The sequence below is a fragment of the Pinus tabuliformis genome, chromosome Q, assembly GCF_031772625.1.
Source record: "Pinus tabuliformis cultivar Carrire ecotype Pingquan chromosome Q, CPIR1, whole genome shotgun sequence".
NCBI lineage: Eukaryota > Viridiplantae > Streptophyta > Pinopsida > Pinales > Pinaceae > Pinus > Pinus tabuliformis.
Window position 1 is genome coordinate 1,375,405,557 of NC_142296.1, and position 20,824 is coordinate 1,375,426,380.

The 20,824-nt window shown below is 36.8% G+C and overlaps 1 protein-coding gene across 2 annotated transcripts in view; it reads right to left on the reverse strand.

Moving 5' to 3' along the window:
• The window catches only part of LOC149225031 (C2 domain-containing protein / GRAM domain-containing protein), a 340,976-nt gene that overhangs the window by 188,664 nt on the left and 131,488 nt on the right, over positions 1–20,824 (reverse strand). The window contains exons 5-8 of one of the 2 annotated variants that reach the window (XM_089386432.1): positions 8,934–9,062; positions 8,763–8,809; positions 8,149–8,269; positions 7,796–7,912 (exon numbers count right to left, since the gene is read on the reverse strand). In XM_089386432.1, the coding sequence (XP_089242558.1) occupies positions 7,796–7,912; positions 8,149–8,269; positions 8,763–8,809; positions 8,934–9,062 (414 nt within the window). Of the gene's footprint in view, positions 1–7,795; positions 7,913–8,148; positions 8,273–8,762; positions 8,810–8,933; positions 9,063–20,824 lie in introns of both variants that reach the window. The other variant, XM_089386431.1, reaches the window with a different exon arrangement.

A 20,824-nucleotide genomic window follows, 5' to 3' on the forward strand; every position in this document is an offset into this window, starting at 1 on the left:
CCCAAACATGATGAGCAATAAACTGCCTCATCTTAAAGGGTAAATTATGTGAAAATTCAGAAAACCCTGAATCCTACTGCAGCAACTGATTAAGTTTCTTCTATTTGTTAAATAAATTGAACAAATTATTAACTGTGTTCTACGGTAAATATCGAAACTAATACACTGCAGCCTTCACAAATAAAATATTGTGGAAGAAAAATAATGCTAGAAGAATAGATGCACACACACACAAATACACAGTTGTTTTTGGACCAAGTCCCCGAAAAAACCCAACTCGGAAAATCGGTGCAGCAGCTAAGGGTTTTAATCATTATGCAGTAGTAAATTTGAGTACAAAACTATGGATGCTCAAATCTAGCAATCCATACAGAGAAATGACTGAAAATAAGTCTAGTGAGAAAAATCTCACTCCCACTAGCGATCTAACACTGACCTTGGCTCAAGATGAGCTGCTCTCTACTACCTCTGCGCAGTCCCTGCGTAGGCCTATGCAGTACTACATCCCACAACTCGGAACTGTGTCTCTCTTGCTATCTGATCAGTTGTTGTCTGGAAGATAAACTCTCCTGGTCTCCAAGCTCCCACTCCAGCTTCTGGCATTGAATCACTGCTTCTCCCCAGCAAAATATGGAATCCCCTCTGAAGCACTGCGCTGCCTCTGTGTGGCTCTACATTGCCTCTCTGTGGCACTCACTGCCTCTCTGCAATGCACTTCACTGGACTGGAAAATCTCCCTCTGGCCTTACTATCCCTACCCCTCTCTCACTGCTTCAAGCTCACTAGCTTTCTCTCCAGCAACTCAGTGCTGCTACTCTGGAGTTCGATCTGCTAGTAAATTCAAACTATTGGTGGCTCAAGTGTGTTCTCCAACCCCCATCGAATTTCTTCTTATAAGCCCTCTGTTGAGACTTCAATGGCCAAGATTAGATCTTAATCTATGGCTAGGATTAACTAGAAGGCGATCCGTCTGAGTTTCTAGAAGATTCACACCATAAATTAATTAATTCTGATTAATTAGTCATATTCCCTGAGTTTAAGACTAAGGAAATATTTAAAAAATGACTAATAATCTAATTAAGTCATCTCTAGGTGGAATTTCCAGAAACGATTTTTGGGTTTTGGAGAATACATGTATTCTAGCCTCCACCAAATTCCGTGGCTAGAGCACATCCGATGCTACAAAAACTAACAAATTAAATGCTATATCATAAAGAGAAAGCTTTGATCCTTGAGCTATGCACCAAATAAAAAACATTATCAAAATGAAGTAAAAGGCACGCCAAAGAGGTGGAAAAAAGTTGACCAAGGTAACACATGCCTCATCTAGACTCAAGATGTGGACTCCCATTAACTAGTCCCTTGACCATGAAAATTGACAATGAAGTTCTCCCCTTCCATTGCCACTTACACCAACACTTATTGATTGAAGGGTTGACCTTAGAAATGCCACCTCCCCTCGAGGGTTGGAAGCACCTAATAGGGTTGACTACTTAGCCACCCCTACAATGCTAGGGAACACCTTTACAAAACTTGCTTCAGTTAGGCATTTGAATGTGATCCTTGTTTGAAGTATTAATCAGTGTTGTTAAAAGCGCGATTTTATCGCGCTTCTTTCAAAAACGCGCGCTTTTTTGACCATGCCGCATAAAACGCGCGTTTTATCCCAAAAAAGCGCCGGTTTTTTTATAGTCCTTTTTTCCAAAAAAAGCGCGCTTTTTTCGAAAAAAGCGCGCTTTAAATGGAAAAAAGCGCCGAGGGCGCGGGCAGCGGGCTTTTAATAAAGAAAATCAATTTTTTTTTGGTCATTTCTGACTGTCGCCGCGCGGAGGAGGAGGAGAAGAGCTGAAGGGTTTGGGTCGACTTTGGGAGCGAATCCAAGTGTTTTTAGGAGAAATCCAAGACAAGATCACCAATTTGTCCATAAAAACGGTATGTAGATTAATTTTTTTTTGTTTTCCTTCTTTAAAAACTTTGTTTTTCATTGTTTTTGGTTGGGAAACTTCATATGGGCACCATTTTCCTTTTGTTTTCATTGTTTTTAAAGAATTTTTTGTAATTTTTCATTGATTTGGGATGGGTAACTTGTTATGACTATGGGAACCAATTTTTTATTTTTTTTTTCATTTTTTTAAACATTGTTTATGTTTTTTGAATTTTCATTGTTTTTTGGCATTTGCCATTGGCATTTGGTTGGGTAACTTGGGTTTGGAAATTGGGATTTTGGAAATAATTAACTTGTAATTTTGTAAATGCTAAATTGTAATTTGTAATCCTAAATTCCTATTTCCTAATCCTTATTTTTCCATAGGTTTGCAAATTCAAAAACAAACATGCCAAGGAAATTGGATCCTTTCTGGGAATATGGTGAACCTAAAGCTCCGAATGATAGACAAAACTTGAATTGCAAGTTGTGTGGAAAGGAGATACGCGGGGGGGTGTACAGGTTGAAGTACCACCTTGCACAAATCCCTGGACATGATGTGGGGCCCTGTATAAATACAAATCCTGAACTTATCCAAAGAGCCATGAGAGCATTGGGAGAATTAGAGCACACTAGAGAGGCCAAAGAAGAACTCAAAAGGCAACTAAGAAGGTCAGCTGAAGGAAGTGGACCAAGTGGCACTGGTTCTACTGCAGCGTCAGTCAATCCAGTAGCTGCATCATCATTTTTTGTTCCTCGAACCACACCTGGTTCACAACCAACTATCGGTTCAATGCTAAAAAGAACTGAAAAAGAACAAGCTGATAGGTTGATGGCAAAATTTCTCCTCTGGAGTGATATTCCTTTCAGCATTGTAAGGAATAATCCATTTTTCCAACCTGCTGTTGATGCTATTGCCAGTGTTGGCCCGGGGTACAAAATCCCTTCTTATCATGATTTCAGAGGCCGGATTCTTCAAGAGGAAAAGCGTGACTGCACCCAAAGATTGGAGGATTTTAGGGCATCATGGGCACAAACAGGATGCACTGTTATGTCAGATGGTTGGACTGACCAAAAGGGGAGAACCCTTATAAACTTCTTGGTTAGTTGTCCCAAGGGGACTATGTTTATCAAATCTATTGATGCAACTCATCAAATCAAAGATGCAAGAACTTTATGTGATTTGCTGGATGTGTTTATTTTGGAGGTGGGTGCAGAAAATGTTGTCCAAGCATAACGGACAATGCTGCAAATTATGTTGCTGCTGGTAGAATGCTTATGGACAGGCATCCTACTTTATTTTGGACACCTTGTGCTGCCCATTGTATTGATTTGATGTTAGAGGACATAGGGAAAATTCCCTTTGTCAAAGATATTGTTGACTCATCAAAAAGCATCACAAAATTTATATATAATCATACATCTGTGCTTAGCTTGATGAGAAGATTCACCAACAACAAAGAGTTGGTGCGCCCCGCCATTACACGGTTTGCGAGGAGTTTCATATCTCTTCAATCCCTTTTGAATTCTATGTGGGATTTGAAGAGAATGTTTCTTTCAGAGGAGTGGCGTGCTTCGTCAATGAGCCGCAAACCAGAAGGAGAGGCGGTATGCAGACTAGTTTCATACCAGGAAGACTTCTGGGTGGGAGTGCAGGAGGTGTGCTCCGTTACTGAACCTTTGGTAAAGGTTCTTCGGTTGGTTGATGGTGAGAAGCCCGCAATGGGCTATTTGTATGAAGCCATGGACAGGGCCAAAGAAGCCATTCGGTCCTACTATGATGATAAGGGAGATGATGGGTTTCAGAAACAACTCCTTCTATGGGAAGTGATTGATGAGCGATGGAACAACACACTCCATCGTCCCATTCATGTTGCTGGGCTTTTCCTGAACCCTGCATTTTCTTATGCATGTGGGTTTGATTTTGATGCCGAGGTCGTGGACGGATTATTAACCTGTGTCCAGAAGATGGTGAGATCTCCAGAACAACGTATAGAGATCTCTAAACAAATTGAGACATATAAGATGTCAGGTGGCACATTTAGCTTTGAGATGGCTGTCACTGATAGGACGATTAAAATGCCAGGTATTTTTTAGTTTGTACTTTGTAACTTTGTTTCAAATTTCATTGTCTCTTCAAATTCCATTTTTTTCTTATGTTTATTTAAAATTTTATTTGTAATTTTGTTGTAGACGCATGGTGGAAGATGTATGGTGGCAGAGTACCCCTTTTGCAAAAGCTTGCCGTACGCATCCTCAGCCAAACATGCAGCTCCTCAGGATGTGAGCGCAATTGGAGTGTATTTGAAAAAATACACAACAAGAAGCGCAATAGGTTAACACTTAAACATTTAAAATATTGCAAATTTCCAAATAAATTTTTGAATTCATTAAACAATATTTTTTTTATAATATTAATTATTAATTATTATTTCATGAACTTTGTACAGGTTGGAGTCCCATAGACTTAATGACATGGTCTATGTCTACTACAATCTTCGATTGTGGGTGAGGCAACTAGAGAGGACACCTGATATGGATGCCATCTCATTGGATGGGATTGACACCACTGCTGAATGGAGGGTTGAGACCGAGAGGCCTCTCATGGATCCCACTGATGATTGGTTAGTGCAGGATGAGGGGGAGGAGGAGGGGGAGGAGGAGGAGGAGCAGGAGGAGGAGCAGGAGCAGGTGGAGGAGGAGGAGTAGGAGGAGGAGGTGACACCGCCTACCCGGGCTACCACTACCACCAGTAGAGGACGTGGTCTCCGTCTACCTCAGCCTCCTGTAGCTGCTACTACTAGTTCTTCAGCTTCTAGAACACGTCAGACTCCACTGCCATTTCCACCAGCACAGGCACCAGCTTCTACATCTAGAGGGAAAGAGAAAGATGTGCCATTTTCTCGCAAGAGGGGCAGAGGAAATCAATAGGATTAGACTTTCATTTTATTGTATATGACATTATGACATGATGAGATACATTATCATATTTTTTGTTGATATTTTGAGGCTGAGTTGGGACTCAGGACTTACTATTCAGGACATGATTCAATGTTATGTGTGATTTTAGCGCTAGAAATGATATTAAACATCTTATATATTAGTTGTTTTATCATATTTATGTGTCAATGTATTTATTTTATGTTGTAGATGGTTTAGATATTAAAAAAATTGAAAAAAAATGAAAAAAAATGAATATTTTTGTGCCAAACGCTTTTTTCCCGCTTTTTTCCCGCTTTTGCCGATTTTTTTCCGCTTTATTCCCGGCGCCGATTTAATCCCGCTCGCGCTTTTAACAACATTGGTATTAATATTCCCTTAACACACAAGTATGGTCGACTTAGATGCATTTATGACCTTATTCCCTAATGATTGGTTGCTTTCACTTGATTTGAGTTAGTTTTTCCAAGTGGTCTAAAGCATCAAAGGCCTTGAGGGCACCCTACTCCACATGATGCCCAGGCCTTACATTACATTTTCAAAAAGCATGATGACTTAGCAAATGCAGTGTTGCCCACTTTTGGCAGAGCGTTAGGATTTTTGATGACTTGCGCAGTTGATATACATCCCAAAGAAACCCCAAGAGCTAAAACATTGAGCTTCTCTTACTTTGCATGGGGGGGTTTTCCTGATGTCCTAGTGGACCCAGCATGCCCACTAGGCTAGTCGTGGCTCTTGACACTACTTGACCGGTATGCCATGATCCAAGGCTAAGATGAGGATGGTCATCCTTAGGATGATTGAAGAAGGCTTGTTGCACCTGATGGAGCCCTAGCACTAGAGACATAAAGCACCACATTACCTGCTTGGCACCCATGGAGATGATGTGTGGCACCCATAGTTGGATATTTAACCCTTAGAGCTACTTTGATGCTTGATTCAGGGATTTTCCTCAAATGGAAGATGATCATGATGCTTGGAGACATTTTCAACCTTGTTTTTGCCTTGATGGAGCATTTGGAACACTAAAAGGGCACGATGTCACTACTCTTTTAGGCTTATGACTCACACGTGTGGGCTTATTTGGGCATATCTTGTTGTTAAGCTAATGGGTTGACTTATAACACACTTTTACTTTTGTCCACTCAAAAAATCAAACTTGTGTAAGGGATTTTATTCAAAGTTTAGAAGAGGTTGACCTCATATAAATAGAGGATCACCTCTCTCATTGTTTTAACATCACTTGTGTGGAACTTGGCCTAGCATTTGTACTTCACTACTTTGTGGAGATGTGATCTTATGTGGATTTTGGCTATTGGAGACTAGTGCTTGTTGTGAAGGCATCATTTTGGGATTGAAGGAAGACATGTTCATTTTTAGTTATTGCATGTAATGGAATATTGTTAGGGTTTCTATGCTCTTTGTTTAAATGTTTATTATTAAATGTAATGCTTGGCATCTTGTATCCTTGAACTTCCTATAAAACCTCCTAGAGAGCATTTTTCTAGTGAAAATCTAGGGTTTCCCCCCTTACTCCCTTCAAGAGTTGATATTTCCATGGTCAAAATTCTTAAGACTCCATCACCCAAGTAGAAGGCACTGTCAACCATCGTGGTGACCAAAACTCTAAAATTACACATTTTTCCTATCCTCCTAAAATTTTGGCCCTTCAAGGAAAGCCACTAGGGTTAGGGTTTTAGGTCCAATTCAACTAGGGCTTGAGCATTGAGCTAATTTGGTATCCTTTCACCTCTCTCGGTCTTATAACATCAAAATCTAGCAATTTTCATGGTTAAAAGTGTCCCTCTAGGGTTGACATCATCAACCTAAGGCAATTCTAGGGCTTGCAAAACCCTAATTCTGAATAAAACATTCAACTTAGGGCCATTTTAAAGGTTTTTCAACCAAATTGTTGATCATATCTCTCAAACAAACCTTCAATCTTTCACTTTTATGTCTAGATGTACCATTGTTGAGCTACAACTTGAAACCCTAGGCTACAAGCTTTATTTCATAGGTACGTTGATTGTTACTAAAAGAATTGTGCCTTGTTCCTAGTGCAAAGTACCTTGATCTAGCTTTCTAAAGTGTTGTCTTGATCCTATCAACCTAGTATACCCTTAGGTGACATATATTGGGAAGCCTCTCATGTGGTGAATTTCCAATAAAGAGCAGGGGGTGGAGTGTTGAAATGACAGTGGTCATTGTTGTGTCACAATCTAATCTTTGCACTGAGAGGCCTCACAAGGGTTGCTATATTTTGAGGCAACAGACGCTTTGAATCCTCTAAAGGCTACACACCTAAAAATCCAAAATGCTGAGGATGAGATCATAAAATGCTGATTAACTTCCCCAGAATAATTACTCTACACTACCAGAACATTTTCTTTGATATGTCAGGTCCAAAAGAAGATCTAGCTTTCCCAACTGTATGTAGATTTGTCAAGTGGGTGTCACTCAAGGGGTAGGGAGGAGTCACTATTATCCTACCCACCCAAGTTCCAGTCCCACCGAGATTGACATTCTCACTCCTTGGGAGTAATTTCTACATGAAAAATAATCGGCTCACCTAAACACGGGTGGGTTTTCTGTGGATGTACCTAGTATCAATCTCTGGTACAGTGAACCACACGAACAAAAAAAATAACAAATAAAAAAACTGCATGTAGATTCAGATTAAAAAGTTTATTTCCCATGCTATATGTCCTCTGAAAACAAACTCATGATCAACATTTCAGGAGTTATGCTAAAGCCAATAAGATAAATGGAAACTAATCAATGAGTGCAGCATTTCACAGAAATCATCAAAATTGTTCATATTGCTTTGTGGTAAACCATTACAAGACACTTTTAGCACCATCATCATAATTTTAACTGCAATACACAAAAGATAAATGCACTATTTCCTACAATAAAAAGGCTCCTCCTAACCTTCATCTGCTTTGAAAAAACATTTGAGTGAAAGCAAATGTGCCATGCTGAAACATACATTCGCCCATGATATAAGAAGGATCTTTCCAATGCACATGAGTAGCTGTGTACAACCACCTGGACAAAAAAGTGAACTAATATTTAACAAACTTACATGCTAGACTAACCATATTTTTCTTTGTTCATCGAATTTATCAAGCATAGGAAGACGGAATAATTTCCATAAACCCCAACATGTCTCAATTCTATGATCTAAACATAAATCTATTTGAAGCTGCAAAAAATCTTAGCAAGTAAGAATAATATCTCAAGCCCACCACAGACTTGAGCATTAGCAAATCATTTGCACTTGCCTCATCTGGTGGTAGATCAAAAATTGTTTGCAGAGGCCCAGGTTTTTGGTGGACAACTGTGGGCCCTTGTTTATCCACAGACATCCTTCGTCGTGCCACAACTCCTGCAAACCCATTGAGACTTCTGCCAGAAACCTCCAAACCAATCAGATAATAAATAACAGACAAGAGTTTATAGTTCATGGGACTACAGTAACTAAATCAAAGGGTGTTATAGCAAAGACCAGTTTAAGATCTGGAATCAGAATGTCAACATCTATGCATATGTTGCAGATTATTCCAAACAGGGTATGCAAACTTGAGATAGGATCAGCAGGAAAATATTTTTCCTTGGCCAAGACTCATTTAAACAAACCCTACATTTTCTGACTTTAATGCTGTCAAGGTTTCATTAACCCTTTCAAACCTTTTAACCAACACATAAAACGCATGACCCAACTTGAAAGTTGAAACCTTCAAAATTTCCAGAACATAATTGACTACACCAACATCACCAACTAAGCCTTATCACTCTCAAATCAGGACTACCTAAATCAATCTCAATTCAGATTGGAGGGAGGGAAAATAATCAAAGGAAAGTTGGAAGAATTTCAAGAAAAGCAGCAAGTCATTACCCTGAAGAACTGACAGGAAACCGCTTTGTACTTGTCTGCAGGCAAACCTGATAAATAACAGAATAAAGGATTCATCAAAAGAGTTAAAACATAAAATCAAGGAGCAAGCAACAACTACAAGAACCCCAAGTTTTGCCAGTCACACCCAAAGAACAAGAAAACTATACTTACCTGGCCAGATGAACTATCCAGTGAGTGCCAAATAGCCTCAGTTTGACCCTCATCTTCAATTGTGAGTGTCACTGAGCCAAGAACTGTACTTTTCCAGACGATATCCCAATCATAGATTGTTACATTAATCTGATTAAGGAAACAAACACAATACCAATGAACATTTGCATTTGTTAAAGATATTAAACTAGATGAATTTGTAATGAACAAAGTTTGTATGAGCAGCAGAATAATTCAGAAGAACTGAAATATGTAAGTATCCATCATAGGACAAGTAGTAATTGTATATAAGAATTATTGAATGTATAAAAGATGTGTGAAATGATTACAATAAGGGCCTGCTTATATACCTAGACAGGTGCCCTTCCATGAATGGTCATGACTCTAAGACATGTCTCTTCATTACCAACTAACTAACTATTAGTTAATTAATTATTATTTATTATTATTATATTTATATTTAAATTTATTATTTTTATATGAATTCTATTCATAACATTGCCCTTCTTTAAAAAACTTTGTCATCACAACTCACTAATGAAAGGGTCGGATCTCTTTCCCCATTTCAAATATCTTCTCATCTTAGAACTTTCATCTTCGTTGATACAAGATGATATGATCCTCTGGAGTGATAAACAAAATTGTCGGACTGAGAATGGATCTGACCATCCAAGATTAATCTTCTGTGGAATCTTTTGATCACTGGAAATTTGTAATGAAATTTGAATTGTTATCATAGAACTGGATTCTCCAAACTTCAGTATTCCTTGGAACATAAATATGTTATTTCTGTTTCGAAGGGTTCAAATATGTAGACTGGCTTAGTTGTTTGATCTTGTGATTCGGATGTCAATAAGGAGTTCTTCCGGTTTGATTTTTCCCTAATCTATTCATGGTGATTTCTTGTTTTATTGGGGGCATCTGATTTCTTTCAGGTTCAAAAATTACTTGATTAATTGTGAGATCTTCACTTGATTTTTTTGTTGTTTGGACTACAACTTTTGAGTACATCTTCACCTTAACTGATTTATCCTCTTCTTGAGATGTGATATTGACTGGTTCAGTGTTTTTTCCTTTATCTTCGACTTGGACTATAACGAATGGAGTAAGTCATTCTAACTTGTCATTTAGCGACTTCTTGTCACTTTTAAGTTTCTTTATTTGCGTAAGTAGGGCTTGGTTATGATTCCTTAGATGTAAAAGCTCTTCGCTTTCTGGATTGTTGACATTATTCTTAGTATCCTCCTTATCTTTTAAATATTTATTTGTTCTAATAACCTTTGATTAAGGATTTTTAAATGCAAATTTAATTCTTTCATTTTTGATAGAATCTCATTGAATTTCTTCTTTAAACATTCATTTTCTTCTTTTAATTTCTTCTTTGTAACTTTGCACTTCTTAACCTTCTCAAGTAGTTTTTTATTATGGTCCCTTAGATGCCAAATTTCTCTGTTACTTTCTGTCAATTCTTCATAAAATCGATTTTTCAGATCCTTATATTTCTTTTATGATGCTTCATTTTTTCGTTGAAGTTCTGTGAGTTCTTCCTTTAATCTTTTTATTTGCATCTGCTCATTATATTGACATTCTTCTGTACTAAATAACTCTTCCACACGCTGGACAACTTAATTTGCAATTTTTTTTTAATATATGCATATCTAATTTCGTGTAGACAAAATGGACATTTAGTCCAAAATGTTGACTTATTCATGGAGCTTATCTTTATTTTATTTAGCCCTCTTTTAAATTTTTTTAAAACCATTCCTCCCTTTCAACCTATCCTTACCCTCTTAATTTGTTTTTATGATAATATTTTATTTCCTTTTATACAAACCCCTTTTTATAAATATATAAAAAAATACCCTCCTTTATACTCTTATTAACACTTTGTTATTAACCCTTCAAGTTTATACAATGTCTAACATCTTCAACAGCAGTTGCTTTTGTCACCTATATTCAAACTTAATATTAATAATAGTTGGCAATTAACAACGTGATTAAGATTTGGGTGTTTGTACAGAGGCGTCCCTTTGGATTGGTATGGCAGGATAGATTTTGTATGGATGAAAGTGGAACAAAGAGGATGGAACAATGTGACAGCAGTGGTATTTCACTTTTTTTGAACTGGTGGCTATGGCATAAGACGTGGCAATGGTCGTGTCGCTAAGGTAGTGTTATGCGGTTGTATGAGACATTGGTTGTGTCTGCAATCACGTTGGGCGAGAGATAGCAGTCGATTATGGCAGTTGTAGCCATAACAGCAACAATGACGCTAGTAGGGGAGATAAATAGTGGTCGACTCAATGACCTGCTCGATGTTGTACAACTCTGTGTATGGCTTGGAAATGTTGCTGGAGAGGCGATGGAGTGGTTGAATGAAATTGGCATACTGGCGAAGAAGTATCAACTAGACAACACATGTGGTGGCAGGGTGAGCACACGATGGCCCGGTCTATGCGACCTTGGGATTGCCTTGTTGTGGCGGTCGTTGTGTCATGGACAATGGCCCGACGACGAAGGATGTGATCGGGTTTTCAATGGCGATGTGTTGTTGTTGTTAAGGTGGCAACAACTCGTCGCTTGTTTTATTTGTTTTGTTTTTTTGGGTTGTGTTTTAATTATATTATAATTTCATTTTTGTTGTTTTTTTAATTGTTTTTTATATATAATTTTCTCTTTAATTTATTTTATTTTATTTTATTTTTTATAATTTCTTTTCCCCCCTTTTTTATATCTTTTCCAATTTTTTTAACTCTTTTTTAAAATAATTTTATGGCCAAAGGCCTGATAGCGAGTCCGACAAAATGGAGAACCTCCAACTCTAAAACGAAACACTTGATCGGGATGACAACTACGTTGATGAAGACTTTAATGGCCAATGGTCGAGATCGGAGAACGTGGCTCTGATACTATTAAATTATGGTATGTTCTATGCTTAAAGCAGTTTACTTATTTTTCATCTTATTAGCCACAGATTAGCAATCACATATACATTAGGTAAAGTGCAGATAGACCATTAAATGATCAACAGAAAACAAGCCAAGACAAGAGACACAAGATGTGGCAGCTAGCCAGGGACAAACCCCAATGCGGGGAAACCTTTGATCAAATCTTCTTTTATCTTCAATAGTTCAGCAGAGAGAAATAGTACAAAATCTGAATTCTGTAATTTTATATCAGCAGCAGCAAACCCTAGATCAGCAAAGTCAAACTTGGTCAAACTAGATGAAATTGACCTCTAATATGTTTGGTCAATTTCCAGTCAACTTGCCCTTGAACAGCCTGAAGAAACAGCCCTTGAATAGCTCCAAAAGTACAGTCAATTTGCAGATTTCTGAAGTCAACTTGCAGCCCTAAACTAGGGCAGTCAATATCGGTCAAACCAGAGGTCAGATCACCTTGGTTTCCGTGCCAAACTTTGTGGCCTGCCTAGGAGAGGCAGCCACACCCAATCCACACCCCTAGATGGTCAACATTGGTCAAAGAGATGACCTGCTGCCCTAGCGTCCTTTCTGTGTCTTCCTTGCCCTAGAATGTCTTCCTTTCAGCCACACGTGTGACAGAAAGAGAGGCTCCTTTTATGCGTAGGAGAGAGAGAGAAGATGAGTGAATGAATGAGTTCCAAATGACTCAACCTCTCTTCTATTTATATGAAACGTTGGGCATGTGTGCCGCACACTTAGCTGCTGGCCGACCTTGACAATTTGTTAAGTAATTATAAATAAATTCATATCTCCATAAATACTTGTTCGAATCAGATGATTTTTAGATCAATCCTACACCTCTTGATGAGAGGAATCTAGGAAAAATATCAACAGCCATAAATAAGGTGACCCACATGAAGTTTGGCCCTAGTTGCCAATTTTAACAGATACCAATATAACGAACAAAGTTTGTATACGCAACAGAATAATTCAGAAGAATTGAAATATGTAAGTATCCATCGTAGGACAAGTAGTAATTGTATATAAGAATTATTGGATGTATAAAAGATGTGTGAAATGATTACAATGAGGGCCCGCTTATATACCTAGGCAGGTGCTCTTCATTACTAACTAACTAACTATTAGTTAATTAATTATTATTTATTATTGTTATATTTATATTTATATTTATTATTTTCATATGAATTATATTCATAACAGAATATTACATCCCAAATTCCAGTGCTTTCGCTTTTGCTTTTATTCATTTAAATTTGCACCACACTGCAAACACTACTATAAAACTAGTATGACCATGAATCTATGCAACAGAGCCAATGTACTATAAAATTCTACCATTCAGTTCATGAAAACATCTAGAAACCTAAACAAACATAGCAAAAAATAAACAGATTTATCATAAGATGATAAAGAAAAATAATTTGATGTAAATATATTGTGTTTTTTAAGAGTTTCCTAACTAAAAATTATATATCTAAAATGTCAAATTGCAGAGCCTTTTAATAAAGACATGTCCCATAGATATATCTAGCCATGGCATGGATGGATGCACTTTTTCTTCCATCATCAGTTTCACCGATGAAATTCTAGAGATCGTGTATATCATCAACAAAGCTAAGTTGCAAACATTATGTCAGCAAATATATTGCTAATGGTTTGGTGCTAGCTTCCGAGGTTACCCTGAAAGTGATTACCCCATGCTTGGGAGTGCTTCATGTGATGTTGGGTACTTGGCATTAATTACCCTCGATCACACTACGATGGACATAGGCAACGCAAATACTTTACTCATGGATTGTTGACTATGTCTTGACATTTTTGTGGTGCGCCTCCTTGGAGGAGCGAGTTGAGCCCTAGTTGTCATGTTGACACTTGTTTGCCTGCAAGGAGGCTTGTACTTAAAAATCCTCGAATTGAGGAGTGATCATATAGGTGAAGTGGACCCGAAGGTACACATGGCATAGGAGGAAGCACCAGATCATTGCAGGGCTTTGGAGGAGGTGATGGACCTTTCTTGAGGAGCATTCAACCATGGACCCTTTACCTGTTGGACATGCATGACTTGGAACTTGACATGTGTCACTTAGAGTTGAAACTTGAAATGCTTCACATGTGGGCCTATTTAGTGATAGGTGACGTTGCTTGTAGTGAAGTAGGTCTAATTGTTATTGTTTTCCCTCATGTTTCATATAAATAAAGGGAGGTGAGAACATTTTTCATCAATTGATCATTTTTCACTCAACAAATCACATGCTTGTGTTAGAAATGTGTGAGAGTGAGATTGTACTTGTCTCTTTTTGCTCTTCTTCATTTGCATTCTCTCTCTTTGCTTTTAGTGTTAGGGCTTTTAAGGGAATTCAAGAGAAGACTAGAGCTTGGATCTCAAATAAACCATATAGAATCAAAGGGAGCATGTGATCTTGTAACTCCTATGAACGAAGAGACTAGGTTTTGTAGCATTTGGGATCCTATTGCTACTTAGGGTGCTTGATGTGGAAAAGATAGATGAAGACTATATTTTACTCCAAGGATGACATGCTATAGAAATTTCAAGAATTGGGCAGCTAATGCAATTTCTAAAATTTCACCTCACTTAAGTTTCCCAAATCTAATCCTTAAGAAATTTGAGATTTTAGTCTTACGTCCAATCTAAAACATTAAATTACATCAATAATATTTCACTTCCCTACAACCCAATTTCACCCAATACCCCAAGAGAGCAAGTAGCATATAAGCGTATTTCAATACCACCGATGTAGATCCATCCTAACTCAAAATCTATCAAGCATCTAGAGGGATCAAATCTTTTGAGGTGTAAAATTTGTAATAAATTATGTAGATAACATATCTGTAGTGTTTATATTTATGTGTAATCTAGATCTCTCTTTTCATCTCTTAAAATAGCAGTTTTATCTATATATCTATATATATATATATAGAGAGAGAGAGAGAGAGAGAGATTTCATTTATCTGTGTCTCTATATTTGGCTAATATATAGTATTACTATTGTTTGTTACAAGTATTACATGTATTTGTTGTCAACGCGTAATATATATATATATATAGAGAGAGAGAGAGAGAGAAAGATTTTATTTTTCTTCGTCTCTATATCTGGCTAACATATAATCTTACTATTATTTGTTCCAAGTATTATATGTATTTGATGTCAACGTGTAATCCTTAGCCACAGGACAACATCTCTATCATATTGGTATAGATGCACCTTGTTACTCTCAATACAATTTTGTTTGTATTTATATTTGGCTAACAAGTAGTATTTTTGTTATTTGTTATGAGTATTATATATTTTTTTTTAAACTAACATGTAAGTGTTAGCCAAATGCCAACACCTCTACCATATTGGATTGTAGATACATTTAGCGACTCACGATGTGGTAAAGATCATCATTTAGGGCACATTTTTCTAGGCATATAACACATGAATTCTCTTGTTACAAGAACCTTGCAATCTCCCCATTTTCAGTTTTATTTATGATGTCGATAGATGGGTTTCCAAAGTTTATAATAGCTAGGTCATAGGAGCGAGATTATTCCATCAGTGAGTCTGGAGGGATTTTGGGAGGCTTTATGAGGCTCAATGTGGTTCACTCATTGTATTTCATCATCAGGGTCAGCTATGCACAGTTTGTTCTTGGTTCCGAGGCAATCTGAATATTTCCCTTAAAATGGATTATTATCAGCGTGTTTTAATTAGAAAAAGCTAAAGGTGTCATTTAGAGCAAATTATCTAGAAAAACACCTTACTGTGAAAGCTTGTTGGAACTTAAATGAAGAAATCTATAGGATGGGATGGTGAAAAGTGTTTTTTAGTGGTCGGATAAAGTATGTGGGTTGAATAACCATTTCCCGGGATTAAAAAGTGATTTTAATTAGTCACTTATTAAATAAAAAGGGGAAAAGTACTTAATTGAGAAAATGTCTAAAAAGGGAAAAGTAACTTAAATAAATACAAAATAAAAGTCACTTTAATAAAGAAAAGGAGAGAAGCTTCTAGAGTGGGAATAAAATAATAAAATAAAGTGCTTCTAGAAGGTTGGAGACAGATTTTATCCAATCTTTAAAAGGAGAAGGAGCAAATCAATTGGCACATCCTAAATTTGAGTATTTTCTATTTAGGAGGTTTGGGAACATGGTTCTCAGCTTTCAGCAAGCCCTAAGAGGAAAACCCTTAGGTTTCCTTTTCTGAGTCGAAAGAAAACCCAACCCACCATTAAGGAGATTTCATCCAAAACTCCCACGGAGCTTCAACAGTATCAGTTGAAGATCAGATCCGGAGCAGATCTGAGGATTGGAGTGGGGATGCTCCAGATCTCCATTTTGGGGCTACATTTCCAGTGATTTGAATTCAGCCATTTGTTGCAATTGTAACAAGTTCTCAAAACCTTATTACATATTAATGAAATTAGGCTAAAATTTATTGTATGTGTCTCCTGTCTATTTTGAGTTGTAGTTACTATATTGAAGTTTATTTGTTTGTCGTTTGTTGTCGCACAGATTGTCACGACAACGCTCAGACCAGGGGCTGTCACTCTGATCCCCGACCTCTCCGTTTAAGCCTATCTCTCGCGGCTAAGGGGGGTAGACCCTATGGGAAAATGATTGACCAACTGTGAATCAGTTGGGTTGGGAGACACGAAGAAACAAGCACTAAATAGATTTTACTGAATTAATAGACCAGTGCCTTGTGGAGTTAATGTTTAAACGATTAATTATCAGATGCTGCAGAAATATGAACTCATTAAGAGCAATCGTTTATCATCAAATAACTTGAAAGACACAAGATATCCAGTAAAACCACAATGTTCTTATAATCATTAAAGCTAAATAACGATATCCAGCGATTAAAAATTTCGAAAAGGTAAATACTTTAAACAACCACGCAATTATGAACATTAACCAGATATCACATTCAAGCAGCTAATCTTCAAAATGATCATTCATGTGCAGACTCGCATAAAACGATAAACATTTATTCCACATCAAAAATTTTAGCCTTAGCAGAAAAGATAAAATGTGATAAAATCCCCGAGCCAAGACTGAATCTGGCTAAATATTTCCAAAATCTTTTTTATGTTTTTATATTTTATGAATTTTTTTTATTTTTAAAATCTAACAAAATTAGATCTATTTAACGAAATCTAAACTAACCCTTTTAAACTAAAAATCAATTCTAAAACTAAGACTTACACTAAATAAAATCAAAAGTAAAAAACTAAAATTAAAACTTTTTATGTTTTTGGGATTTTTTATTATTTTTTTTTATGATTTTTTATGATCTAAAAAAAATTAAACTAACTAAATTAAAAGATAAAAATTAAACTAAAATGAAACTAAAAGTCAGAATAAAATTAAATCTAATCTAAAACCAAATTTTAAAATCATAAAAATCAAAGCTAAATCTAAAGCTGACTATGCTAACTATATGAAAAGAAAAATTAGAAAATCGATTTTTATTTTTTTTATGTTTTCAAAACAAAACTTTACATTAAAATTTGATCACAAGCAAAAAAAAAAAAAAAAAAAACGTAAATCTAAAATGAAACTGAACAACTTAAATCTAATTAAAGAATCAACCTACGCTATGAACTAAAAATGATAAATAATAAAAACTAAACCTATGCTAAACACCTAAACTCACCTGATTGCATTTACGCTGAAAACCCAAAAAAACATTGACTACTCCCTACGCAAACGGAAAAGAGATCTACGCATACACAGCTCACCTGTGCATAATACGTTACCTGGCCCGTGTGTATCAACATGACCTTCCTCACTGCAGTTTGATGATGTCTGAAACGAAGCCAATGCGCAAATTGAGGCTAACGAGCATGCTGTCGGCGTAGATCGAAGAGCAGGAAGAAATGTAAAATTTCAAAACATTCCCCTTTTTGTTGCGTGCAGTTTGCAGATCATGGCGCGTGCGTGAAATGCAGGTAACGTTCATGGGTTCACAGCTGAACGGTGGCCATTGTGAAGTAAGGATGCAGCAGCGCGGATCTGACAATTTTGGGCGGATGAGTGAGCACAGTTCAGCCTTTTATGCGCAGTAATGCCACCCAAAACGTTTTGCAGCTTCCAACAACCATATAAAACAACGATAATTTCTTGCCGCAGCCCGTAAGTAAATACGCAGGATTTGGAGAACAGATTGATGAAAACAAGAGGGATATGGGAAATGATTTTCAAACCACGTCTGCCTCCTTTTTTTTAATTTTTATTTTGCCTTCAGATTTGCGGGCTCTCAGTTTTCGTTTGCAGATATGAGGAGACAACACAGGAAGAATTGATTATGCAAGGGATTTTGCAGCAGATGAGGGTGGTTGTACGAGATTGAGTGAAAATAGATTTGTAGTTTGGGCAGCGGAAGATAACTAAGGGATTTGAAAAACGATTTTGCAGTCCTTAGAAAAATATTCCAAACCCCAGAAGTGGATATTGGTGAAACCGATGTAAAATTTCTTCCGGACCTGAAAAAACAATTGAAATTGAAACCCTTGGACAGCGAAACGACGCAAATAAACCTTGGAGATCTTCAGAAACCCTGCAACCTGGAAGGAAAAATCACCCAAAAATGATATGTGCATAAAACAAAAACTGAAAACCCTGAACCCAGCAAAAAATTTACAGTATTTACAAACTGAAAGTTCTTAAGAAGCTAGATTTATCAATAATCACAGTAATATTATCAGAATTTAATTTTAATGTAAAACGCTTCAGAAAACCCTGCGTGCATTCATAAAAAATATTTCGAATGATAAGCCCGGGGTCAAGAACTGGCTGGGCTTTTTCAAAGACACAACCCGGGAGTTGGTTGGTTCAACCGAGAACTTCCCCTAACGCCCGGTAATCTGAAAAAAGGATTTCCTGCACGACTTAAAATCAACCATTAACATAGAAGGAGAAAACAATAATGAAACCCGATCAAATGGAGATACCTGCCACTATATTTCAGAATCTAAACTATCATTCAAACCCCAAAGATCAGACAAGATACCTATGCCTAGATCAATCTTCATTAAGCTATCATCAATGGCTGAAAATAAAATTATGCAAAAAAAAAAAGAACAATCTTACAGCATTTTCAGAAGAGTAACACCAGCAAGATTTTTAACCCCAAAGTCTTCTTTATTGCACAAAAGATGACTACAAGAGAACTTTCTTTAGCACCAGACTCTCAGATCGAATGATCTCAAATGACCCCTTGCACCCTATTTAAAGGAAAAGATCCCAACGGCTAGTTCGAGTGCTCCATGTCGAAATGATCTCGACCGTTGATGAGGATCAAGACATCTCTTAATCTCATCCGTCGAATTAGTTAATTCATTAAAAAATGAAAATTTGCATTTATTTACTCAAAAATATTATTATTTTATTATTTTTAGGGTTTTTGCTTTATTTTATTATTTTTATTTAAATTTTTATTTTTTTATTTTTTTAATTTTTAGTTTATTTTTAAATGGATCCTCGAACTTAGCCTTTGGAAAAATCACCTAGCACCTATGACTTAGGACTCATGAGGGGATTAAAACATTTTCTAACCCTCAAGACACTTTACATCATGACTTTTACAACTTTACATCTCAAGGGGGGAAAACCCATTTGACATAGACCCTCATAAACCATCCAGTTCTGCGACACAACTATAATCTAGCAAATTAACACACTAGGATTCTCCTAAGATTCTAGTGACAAAATCCATCCCGGCTTTGGGGTTAGGCTGAAGGAAAACTCTGCCGATCATGGATCGGTGAGACGAAAAACCTTCCGGGACGTAGATTATCACTTAAAAAATTAGGTCCACCTAGGCAATTTACAGACATGACTCATATCTGCTAAGATTATTTACAAATTATACATGCAGACTGGGTTTACAAAATAAATTGATCAAGCTGTCTATGACTGCAGAATGGCACGGACATGTCGATCGAGCGCTACCCTTTTTGCAAAGAAAATGGGGTGTACTGCTATGGGTAGTTGACCGGTAGTGGTCAACATCGTTAATTTCTGATGCAAATTGTGTAATTCAACAAAGAAAATTACAGCTTAATTAATTTGTAAGTGAAATTCCAAGAAATTTGTCAAATTTCATAAACGGAATATTACAAACCTATGACAAAAAGAAAATCTACTCTTTCACAAACCACAACTCTATCATACCAGCACAACAAGTACAAGCACATACACAACTCTATCACAAAGTTGGTCCAAGTCGAGCTCTCCAAACTCTAGCTAACCATAAAAAAACTAACCACCAACTCCTGGCTAAGAATGACTCCTATCCAAAGCTATTCACTCCACTAAAGATCTTCAACAAGATGGCATCAACACCAACAAGTAAACCTTGCCACATCCACCAAGCTTATATAACACAAGCTCTCAACATTGACACTATTGTCTTACTTAAGGTTCACAAACACTAGCCATGTTGCATCACACAAGCTCTCCACATTGGTGCTCTTATCTTACATAGGGTTTACAAACACTAGCTATTTCCCACCACACAAGTACATAGCAAGACAACTCTAGCACTAACCTCCAGCACATTGTTAGGGACTCCGTATGCAGCAAATTGTGTTGATTTGTTGCTTGAGGATATGGGGAAACTCTCCTTCATCAAGGAGGCGGTTGATATGGCTAGGAGCGTCCCCAAGTTTATTGATAACTATGCTTTTGATATCCAGCAATTAAAAATTTAGAAAAGGTAAATACTTTAAACAACCACGCAATTATGAACATTAACCAGATATCACATTCATGCAGCTAATCTTCAAAATGATCATTCATGTGCAGACTCGCATAAAACGATAAACATTTATTCCACATCAAAAAATTTTAGCCTTAGCAGAAAAGATAAAATGTGATAAAATCCCCGAGCCAAGACTGAATCTGGCAAAATATTTCCAAAATCTTTTTTATGTTTTTAT